This window comes from Mustela nigripes, chromosome 12 (genome assembly GCF_022355385.1).
Source record: "Mustela nigripes isolate SB6536 chromosome 12, MUSNIG.SB6536, whole genome shotgun sequence".
Lineage (NCBI taxonomy): Eukaryota > Metazoa > Chordata > Mammalia > Carnivora > Mustelidae > Mustela > Mustela nigripes.
The window spans coordinates 27,624,019-27,635,633 of record NC_081568.1 but is presented as its reverse complement, the minus strand read 5'-3'; the positions used below and the strand labels follow the sequence as shown (position 1 = coordinate 27,635,633).

Genomic DNA, 11,615 nt, shown 5'->3' with positions numbered 1-11,615 from the left:
TGATGGCTGCATAGTATTCCATTGTGTATATATACCACATCTTCGTGATCCATTCATCTGTTGATGGACATCTAGGTTCTTTCCATAGTTTGGCTATTGTGGACATTGCTGCTATAAACATTCGGGTGCATGTGCCCCTTTGGATCACTACATTTGTATCTTTAGGGTAAATACCCAATAGTGCAATTGCTGGGTCATAGGGCAGTTCTATTTTCAACATTTTGAGGAACCTCCATGCTTTAAGCAGCTCTTTAAGCACAAGTGACACCCATTACTTTTTCAAATCAGAATAAAGCTTTGTTTGAATCTATGGTACTCCTAAATCCAGAACTTCTCCTCTTTCATATGCCTCTAAAAACTATATACAATTTAAATAAATTACTAAAGAAATACCTTTATGCAAGGGTTTTTGTAATGAAGGTATACAGCTCATACAAAGAAAATGCTAATAAATAAGTTAAAATATTTAAAAAATTCTATAATCTATCAGCCCTCACAATGTATTATGTTTTTTTTTTTTAGACCACTCCCTGACTATTACTAGGAGTAATAGATAACAGATTATGAATAGGCTAGGCATTTAAAAATTAATATATAAATATAAATTAAATCAAGGGAAAAGGCAAATATGAAATGTTCATTTTTATTAATAAGGATGAAATGACACAACATCACAAAATTAATGTTAGAGAAACACCACATGTTATGTTGCATTCTCTCTCATTATGCCACATTAGTAAGTACCTTATATTCTTCATAATCATTGTTATCGAGTAAGTCCCTCTTCTCCAGTTCTGTAAGTTGTTCTGCAGAGGGCTTAGCTGGTAGATGCTTAATAGAAGCTTGCTCATATATGGGCTTTCCATTAAAAAACAGTTCCTTCCAATCATGCATCAACTTATATGGAATCATACTATAGCAAAAAAGATTTAAAAGAAAAGTAGAGAAGAATCACTGTTTAGTCCAATATATATCTTAAACCTTGGCTTTTACATTATTAAATTCATTCCCTACTGTCTGCTGTTTGAGACTGGGGATCCCACTTACTATTACTGTATATTGCTAATGGCTAGAGAACGTCTCAAACTTAGTAGGTTTGAATGAATCCATGTCATCTCAAGCCACTGATTCTTCAAACTTTCATACTGACTGTGCACTAACAGAACAATATGCCTGAAAATAATGAGTGCTATCCTAAAACTTGGGTTTTTCTAAAACAATTCCCAGCCATGACATTAAATGGCTGTGCAATCTTAGGAAATCCTTTAAATGCTGTAATATCACTGTCTTCCTGTGCAAAATGAACAGACTGAGTATTTTCCAAAGCCCTTTTAGGATGACAGTTGGTTTCTATATTTGCAATACTTTCTAATAGAAAAGTCAAATGTATGGTGGTTATATTGTCATTGTATATTTGATGACCTTCAAAATTATTTTTCAGTAACTATTTCTATTTAAATCTGATGAAGGCTTAAGAGGTAATCAGGACAGCCTGATGGGAAGATAGTTTCAAGAAGAACAAAATGCAAAGGAAGAAAAGAGTCTGACATAATTCTGATGTATTTCTCTAGAAATAGACTAGAGCTTGAAATTACAGCAAAACAAGTAGTATTTCATTCATTTCATTTTGATACATGCCACATGGATGAAACTTGAAGAGGTTAGGTTAAATGAAATAAGCCAGACACTAAAACAACAAATCAAATATGACTTCATTTATATTAGATACCCAGAGTAGACAAATTCACAGAGATCAAAAGTAGAACAGAGGTTTATCAGGGGCTGGAGAGTTATTTAATGTGTATAGCACTTAATGTGTACAGTACAAACTTAAGTTTGGAATAATAAAAAAGTTCTGGAGATAGATGATGGTGACAGTTGCACAATAATGTGAATGCACTTGTGCCACTGAAGTGTGTTTCTAAAATGATTGAAAGGATAAATTTTGAATTATGTATGTTTTGCCACAATATGAAAAGTAGTATTTCAATGAAATGTACAACTTCAAATATAATCACCTTATGTTTCCATTAATAAAATATTTACAGTTGCTAAGGGTTACTTTGTAGAGATATGAAAGTTTAGAAACTGATAAGCTCAGCCATAGAAATAATATAACATCAGAATTATTGAAATGGCATTGGTTTCTATGGTGATGCAAGTGATTAATAACTTATATATTGTCCAAAACTTAATCTTACAGTTACTTAATTAATATCCTACTATCTGAATATTAATAATTTTAAGAAGCAGTCTAAAAAAGTCAGTTCTTCTGACTTGGCTGATACCAAAAATTTACCTGTGCTTTAGAAAAAAAAATACTGATAATATCTTGTAAGTAAGGATGTGGAGAAAAGGGAGCCCTTGTGTACTATTGGTGGGAATATAAACTGGTGCAGCCACTGTGGGCAATAGTGGGTTCTCTAGAAGATCTTAGTCTAAGTAATTTGAGATGTATACACATTTAACTGGGTCACCTTATCTTTGCCCTTGTGGAATCCCTTTCACTGAGGTCTACTGTGATGTCATTCCCATTTAGCTTTCAGCAAAGAATATCACAAGAAATAAGTCTATTAAGCCAGATGATACATCTGCTTAAAAGATGCTGCTGAGGAAATTCTCCACTAGATTGACTACACTACTCAATGTGTCTTAGGTGAGGATACCATATAAGTGAACTACTGTTCTAAACTGAGTGCCAAGAAGAGATATGTATTTTGTAAAGAACCAGAATGGAAAATGGAAAACACATGACAGGTTGTATTTCCCTTTTTACTTTGGCTACCAGGAAGCTCAGATAAAATTTTGCAGCTCAGTTGCAGCAGCTACTGCTGCCAATATAACCATGTTCCAGTTTATTGCTTGTTCTTAACTTTCTACTTTAATTTGGATTTTCCTTTGTTCTTATTCTGGCATAGTATTAATATATTTTGTATTGTTGACTATTTCCTTCTAAGTGTATTAATTTCTTCTAGAAACAAATTGCAATAAAAATAAATATACTTAATGACCAGTAAAATAATCTTCAAACAATTCCAAGCTTTTAGGAAGGTCCAAGTATTTCAAATAAATTATCATAGTCATCTTAATTATAATCTAGACACAAAATTTAATTATTAAAAGACATATGACCTGAAATAAGGTTCATGTGGGATGAGTTAAGTCAGTAATCCAGGCATCCTGGACCCCACTGCTTAGTATTTTTTTTAAGAAAAATTATTGTCTCTCTTATCAACTGAGTGTCTACATTACTGTCTTATCCTCTCTCATTTCCTGTGATGTCTCTACTGTAATGATTATAAAAAACAACACTTACTTATTTGTCAACATCCGGTAGTCTGCCACCTTAGTAGACAAATCAAGTATTTGATCCAAAATTACTGCACATATTGTGTAATGCTTTCTGTAACGAGCCTGAGCTCTTTCCACAGCAATCTGTTCATGAATTTCCCTCTCTCTGATGGCTTGTTCCTCAAAATCAATCTTGGCTTGTCTGGCCAAAGCCTAAGAAAGGCAAAGACATTTTTAAGTCAATGTAATTTGCTATAATTCACCTGAAAAAAATTATCATTGCAATAGGCAAAAAAAAAATCTCTAAATAGAATGAAACCTCCTTTTACACCAAGAAAAACTTAATCACGAAAGAGCACTTTCTCCTTATTAACTACCGAGTATTCCATCTTTAGTGTATCTTACCAGCAAAATAGAATACAGAGAACAGTGGTATAACTGTGGAAAGCCCAATGAAGACTAATGATAAATTGGAACTTAAGTGTTTAAAAAGAAGACTTGAGTTCATGGATTGCAAATAGAGGCAGGGATCACAGAGAAACAGGCAAGTCTGTGTCAGACTCTAGCACAGCTGGCCCCTTCCAACCCATTTTAGGAGCCCTAACCTGATATCTCTGCTATGCCTGGCCAGTGCCCCCATCTTTTAGTGAGAGAGTTCTAGGATACTGATTCATCCTTAGAAAATATTTTGGAAAATCTCTGATATTACTGGCTTGAGAATATCACATATGAACCACAAATGTTTAATGTATTTAGACAATAACAACAGCAAAAAAACCCATTCTGCTCCTATAGCCTTAATAAATTGGTAAAATTCACTCATAGAGAACAGTTATTTCTGCAGAAAGTAATGAAATACAGTTTGTTATGACCCTTAGCTTCATTTGCACTATTATTTTGTTTAGAGAAACCCTCTCTTCACACAAAGAGCAAAGGTCAAAGCATGACTAAATGCTGTTTTTCAAATAGCTATCCCAGCTCCTGGAGAAATTCTATCCTGGGCTAACATGCTCCAGAAACCAGACTTGCCTCCAGTAACTTAACCCAATGAGTGTAAAATGGAGGTGAACTTGGGCCTTGGGGGAGCTGCCATCAGTCATGCCCCAGACTGTATACAGAAGTCAAGTCCTAAGCTCCTAGTCCCAGCCCCCCTTAATCCCCGTGTCCTCAGCGTGCAATGGGAGTATTAAGAAGACTTGGCATACACAGAAAAGCTTACCAAACCATCCCATCGGCAAATATTTCTTGTGATACTACTCACACATGACTAAATGCCTGACAATGGACTATGGCCTTTGTCCACTGAACCAAATGGAAGGTTCGTTTGCTTTTGTTAGTGTTTTTTTTTTTTTTTTAATTTGTTTTTGTTAGTGTTTTATATTTAGTTTTTCTTTTCATTGGGAAAGTGGTCAGGCTGGGTGACCCCCGAGGTCAGTCCTGTCCATTTGGCAAGTTCAGGAATCACCAGAATTTGTTATTGTTGTTGTGTTCTATAGGTCCCGACTTCCTGGGGAAAGCACACCATTTCAGCAGGAAGCTCTATGGTATGTTCATCACCTGTGAAGAGGTCTGATGAAGAGGAATCTAAAAGAGCAGAAGTAGCCAGATGAGAACTTGTGTGGTGACAGGAAATGGGGTGTGAGGTTGCTTGACTCAGAGTACCTGTAAATCATGTGGAAATGTGTCTCTTGGGAAGGTACCCAAGCCTTACAGGGACCAGTGTAAAGATCCTCGCCAGAAGGCAGCAGCTTTCACCTTGGTGCTGTCTCCTTTCCTCCCTCCATGCCTTTCTTCCTACTTTTTAGCTACTAGTTTTCTAACTTAACCCAACCCCACCTCCCTGTGCTAAACCCACCACCATTTCCTGTCGCACTGCAGCAAATTGGGTTGAAGCCCTAAAAAAAGAAAGAAGGAAAAGGAAAAAGGAAGTCTGTAGGAGGTCGTCAGTCTCGGTTGTTATGGGCCCAGACTCTGGAGTCTGCTAGAGCCAGCTGTGCTCCTGCCTACACCACTGACAGTCTGTGTGAAGGTGAGCTTTCTAAGTTTCCCTTATGTGCAAAATGTAGACAAGGGTAGCGTCCACTTCCGACGGCTGTTGCAAGAATTATATGTACATGTGATAAACACAGCTCAAAGCTGGACTCACAATAAATGCTCAAAAAAATGTTAAATATTATTATAATTAAGTACTATTACTACTAATAGGTAGAATAGAAATTTGAAATCAGAAACAATATAGAATAGATACTCAATTATCTTGAAGGATGAGATAAAGAGATTTAATCTAAATACAAAACCAAAACAGACAAAAACTGATGATGGACAACACAAAGTTCTTTCTCTCCCTCTCTCCCTTTCTGCACTACTGCCCCCCACCCCCCTGCCCCACCCTGGCCTTTCTTGAAATGTACTAGACATTGGCCTCAGCCCTGGGGAAACAATAGTGAGCAGAAGCAAACATGATCCCTTTCCTCACGGAGCTTATGTGCAGTGGGAGGGGCAGTGAAAAAGCCTCACAATGACTGTACACTTGTACAGTGTCATCAGGAAGGGTGATGGAGTATGGGCTTTCACAGGAGTCCTGGCTTAGATAAGAAGTGGCCTGTGCACAGAGTTCTGAAAGATGAGGAGTAGCTGGGGAAAGATATGAGGGAAGAAGGGGATAGCAGAAGAAATGACTTGTTCAAGGATCTGAGAGCAGACCAGTATGGCCAGAGTCCGGGAGACAGACAGGAGCAAGGTGTGAGCAGGGATCTGATTGAAGAGAAGCCATGGGTGGGTTTTTGAGTATGAGGCCAATGGTCAAATCTGAGAGTCAAGAAGGTTCCTCTGCCTGCACAATGGAAAATGATTTGTAGGAGATGATAGTAGGGCAGGAAATTTGTATAAGTTATCTCTAATTTCGCCTTCCTTCTTTTCTAACAGGTACTTTTTACCTCCTGCTTCAGGAAATTTTGGCAAGACAGAAAAGCAGAAGCTATTGGAAACTCCTCCTCACTTTAAAGGACTCTCCCCAAAGGCAAATTAATCTTGGTCACTCCAAGGGAGTGGAAAGGAGGGAAGATTCTGGGAGCAAAGAGAAAGAGAAAAAGATGTGCACCCACTTCTTGGCACTTCCTGGGGAGCAGAAGAGCCTCAGAAGGGAACATGTGAGGGACCCATGAAAGCTGGAACACCCTCTACGAAAACATGTGCCACTGGAGGCAATGTGCGTGGTCTGGCGCAACTCGGGTTTCAAGGACAGCAGGCTGGGCCTGGCCCTGAGGATTGCAGTGTTTCCCTGGTGACTTGGCCTGTGACCTGGGGCACCATGCATCTGTGCATCTCTATGGGCAGAGGTTTGCTGGACTTCAAGCTTGGGCTGATTTAGATAATATAAAGAATGTTATATCCCAACTGCAGTTGCTAATTCACAGCCACTCAAAATGGATGAAGGAGACCACTGTAGTAATAGTTGTAGTCGCAGTCATAGTCATATAGTAATAGTAGTAATAGTAGCAGTAGGGTTGGTAGTGTAGACATGGGGAAAAATGGACAAATTGAAGAAATATTTAGTATGTGAAATGGACAAGACAGTGATGTTTTTGATATGGAAGAAAGGGTTGAACAGGATTTGAGTGGATCCTGATGTTTTATACTCGTATAACCGAGTAAATAATGTTGCCATTTATGAAAATACAGAAACTTGAAAAAGAGCAGTTTAGTAAGAAGGGTCATAAATTTGGCTTTAACATGTTGAATTTAAGGTATCACTGGGATATAAGAGTAGTGATGTCAGAAAAGCAGTTGAGTACGTGGGTCTTTGCTGTAGAGGACAATGTATAAATCTATGAGTCACCTATCACAGCAATTACATACCCTGGTTGTGCATTAAGATGTTGTCTGAGGAAATAACACAGAGCAGCAAAGAAACAGGCCTAGAACTAAGCTTTAAGGAAACCTGGCATTAAATGTTTTGGTATTAGAGGAGAATGAGCCAACAAAGAAGGCCAAGAAGAAGCAGCCAATGAAGGAGGAAGAAAACCAGGAGAGCATTTCCATAGCAGAACTCAACAGAAAGGGATCACGTGATAGTAGACTAATAATTAATATTAATAATATGACATATTACTAATAGCCTCTATCCTTAGTAGACTTTTTATTTTTTAGTTTTTTAAAAAGATTTATATATTTGAGAGAGAGTGCGTGAGCGGGGGCAGGAGGGGCAGAGGGTGAGAATCCCTAACAGAGTCTCCACTGAGACTGGAGCCCAGTGCAGGACTTGACCCCAAGACCCCAAGATCATGCCCTAAGCCTAAATCAAAAGTTGGATGCTTAACTGACTAAGCCACCCAGGCACCCCACCTAACAGATTTTTTAAATTTTAAGATGTTTAAAAGTACTTTTAGAATTCTCCCCCTTCTCCTACCACAAACAGCAAAAACTACAAGAACAGTAGCAAGTAAAAACACAATTTTTAAAAAAGTCTCTTCTCCACAATAGGAAAGCAGTAGAACGATCTGCTGTGGGGAACAAGATATATTCTATTTATTTAGTGCATGAGACTAGGAAGAAAAGGTAACAGTGTCCCTTTGGAAACTTCAATTCAATATTTATTTCTTTGGCTCCTACTTGTACACCAGCCACTGTTGATATGGGAGGTGATTAATTCAGTATTTTCAGAGAGAAACCATGAAATCAAGCCACCTCACAAAGAAGAGTTTCAGGGAAGCAGATACCTCAGCTTTAAGGAAAGTTAATCATTGTGAAAGGAAGGGATATAATTTTCGCAGATGCTACAGAACCTCACAGCTCTGGTCTCTAAGGCTCTAGCAGGCCTGAGTGTTCTAGTCCTCTAAAGTCTGTTCAGGCTTAGTTAAAGAAAAATGCAGATTGTCACAGTAAGCCCAATCCTGCTATAAATGCTTTGATACTATGCACTTCATTAACTGGGCTTGAAGCAGACATATTTTTCAATAGGCACTTAGAAAGATTAGCTAAACACATAATTTCTAATGTAAGCAAATACCATTCAATCTATTCAAGTTCACTCTTGTCAAAATAGAGGGATAAAACAATTATCCAGATAATTCAGCTCTTTAAGAGGACACCTGAAATCAGCGATAATGCAGCTCAAATTCATGGAGTAATGGAGGTATAGTTCTTTACCCCTACCCCTATTTCAGCAATGTCTATTCTACAAAAGGCAAGAGCACCATTTTCTTTACCTTTAAATGATATTTCTAAAAATTGTATAATTTTGGCAAAAGCTGTATTTATTTTCATGGACTATCATAGTGTAAACCATGAATCTGATACATAAAGCATTCCCTTCCTATTTTTTATGAGGTGTTCTCTTCCATTCAGCCTAGTTTGGTGATTGTTTTATGGCGCTGAAGACAGGCTATTTAAAATGCCATTCACACGAGTTTTCTATTTCTTCAGTCAAATCTGGACCAACAGACTGAATATGTTTGAAATACCTCCAAAAGGAAATAGGCAAGAAGAAATCTACATAATCCATTGATAAAATAGATCTATTTTGATAACTAGAACCCATATATACATAAAGATAAGGAAAATATTAATGTATTAAATAATCAAAAGATTAGATATTTTGATTTTCAGAGTTATAAAAGGACCTAGATGGACTGGTGCCACAGTGGCCAAGAACATACCTACGTATGTACCATTCTCAAATACAATCAACCAGAGTACCCTGAATAAATCGCCTATTTGGGTTTAGAGGAAGGACTCAAGCACTGTGGACCTGATAAAAATCCTATTTTATCACAAAGCAAGGAATCATTTATTAAAGACTAACAGTATCTTATAGAAAAGAGGCAGCTTAAAAGTGCTCTCACCACCTGAGAATGTTCACCCAGAATGACCAAGTACAATACCATGCAAGTAAACTTAGAAGATTTTAAAGGAAAATAAAGTAGATCTACAAAAATGGAGTAATAACACAAGAAACTGAAAATTTGATTATCACATTATAGGCACTAACACTTTGACTTGAAGAAAATGGAATAATGTATTTAAGATATTCAAGGAAATAAAATGTGGACTAGGGATTTTATATAGAGCAAAACTGACCATCAGGTATAAAAGGCCTATCCGGTTATACACCACACAATAACCAATACAACACACATGGAATATTGTTCCCTGAGCCCTTCTTGAGGAATCTACTGGAGAACGAGTTCCAGGCCACCAAAATGACTTTATGTGGACATAAAGATTGGTCGTGAACATCAAATTGAAGCAAGACTAAAGGGGGAGAGTGTGACATGTAGAAGCCCCATGGGCTGTGATTTTACTTACACAAAGATAAAAATAGGGAGTTAAGAGGGAGATCTTATAAAAATTAATTCTTCTTAAGTGACTGGCAACTAAATGCAGTTTTGTTTACCTTGACTTGGTAGAAAGGATCAAAAGTAAGCTTAGATTTTTAAGGGAGTTATCGTTTACCGCTTCTCGATCAAGAGCATCCTGGAAATCTTTAAGTCGTCTCTCCTCATACTGTTTTTCTCGGAAAATTCTGTTTTGCCATAAAACTTCCTTCTCATGTCGAACATGCATGAGCTGCACAGCGATCCTGCGTTCCTGCTGGGACTGCCGCATCAGTCTATTAATCAGCTGCTCCTCCCGATATGCCTCCTGAAAACACCATTGGAGAGCCAATTATTTGTCAAGGCCATGTCCAAATTTCCCACTGGGTTAAGAAGGCTATGTATAAATAATGTGCACAAGGCAGAGTATTCCTTGACATCTGTCCTATGATTTAAATTTGAACATGGCAAAATCAAGTTATAAAAATGAAGATTTCCAATAAAGGTTGTACCATTTTGGTATCTGGAAACACTATGATTTTGCAAGTCACAATTATTTTAAGTGAATTGTTACTTTGTTTAAAATCCAATGAAAAATAAATTAGGTAACTGTTTTTAAGGTGTTATAAACAAAGGATATGATTCTCAACTTACAAGCATGTTTTCAGAAATTTGAAATTCCTGAAATAAATACTGGTTGTAAAAGTAAATGCAGACTTTGGCTGAAGATGGCAGATATGGTTAGTTGCCAGTGTAGACATCTCACTACCTGTGTGAGGAAAAGCTGGAATTTGATGGAATGAGAAGACTAGAGGAGATTCTAAGAGACCATGACCTACGGCTTGTCTCAGAAAATCTGACTGGATGTAATCTGAAAGAGAAACTAGATGCATTCTCCTGGCTCTCTATTTTAAGAGAGCAGAAGGGTAGTCAGTACATGAGCAGTGGAATAAAGCATTAAATTGGGAATCAGAAGCCATTGCAGCCCCAGTCATACCATTAATTGGCTGTGTTGCTTTGGACAAGTAATTTGGATTTTTCAGGGCCTACTTCTTGACAGGTGAAATGAAGAGTTTAGGTGGAAGATGATCTCCAAAGCACCTTCAAGCTCTCATTCTGTCTAAACAGAGACATCATGTGGAAGGAGGAGGTAATTAAAATTCTCAAGGTGAAAGATGTAAAAGAATACTTAAACATTGGAGTTGTCCATTTAACACTCAGCAATCCAACTGTGTAGGAAGAAAATCTAGCATTATTAATGACATTGTTTCAAATGACATTGTTTCAAATTGATCTCTGCCACTGTGAGATTATGAGAGAAATACCCTATATATTTTCAGAATCTGGATGCAAATAATAATAACACTCTATTGTAAATTCCAAAACTCGAACCCGGGAATTATGTAAAAATGTATTTTAAATGAAACTTCAACTGAAAATAAACATGAATTTTTAGTAACATATATAAAATACAAAATAAAATCATGAACAACTTTGAAACATACGGGTAATCTAATTATAAAATTCTGGATTCTTTAATGTTAACCATTTGTTTCCTTTCAAGATCCAGTAGTGGAGCTGAGGCAGAATGCAAAAATGGCCACAAATTCTTCCATTTTCTTCATCCATATCCTTGCAATTTTATCCTGCAGCTGTTCTTATCAAAAAGCCAAACTGTGGAAAGAACCAAGATGCCCTTCAACGGACGAATGGATAAGGAAGATGTGGTCCATATACACTATGGAGTATTATGCCTCCATCAGAAAGGATGAATACCCAACTTTTGTAGCAACATGGATGGGACTGGAGGAGATTATGCTGAGTGAAATAAGTCAAGCAGAGAGAGTCAATTATCATATGGTTTCACTTATTTGTGGAGCATAACAAATAGCATGGAGGACATGGGGAGTTAGAGAGGAGAAGGGAGTTGGGGTAAATTGGAAGGAGAGGTGAACCATGAGAGACTATGGACTCTGAAAAACAATCTGAGGGTTTTGAAGGGGCAGGGGG

The 11,615-nt window shown here is 37.3% G+C and overlaps 1 protein-coding gene across 1 annotated transcript in view; it reads right to left on the bottom strand.

The window, feature by feature from the left end:
- The window catches only part of SPEF2 (sperm flagellar 2), a 173,060-nt gene that overhangs the window by 113,617 nt on the left and 47,828 nt on the right, over window positions 1–11,615 (bottom strand). Inside the window, exons 9-11 of the mRNA XM_059416314.1 lie at window positions 9,745–9,933; window positions 3,317–3,504; window positions 745–913 (exon numbers count right to left, since the gene is read on the bottom strand). Coding sequence (XP_059272297.1) covers window positions 745–913; window positions 3,317–3,504; window positions 9,745–9,933 — 546 coding nt within the window. The remainder of the gene's footprint in view (window positions 1–744; window positions 914–3,316; window positions 3,505–9,744; window positions 9,934–11,615) is intronic.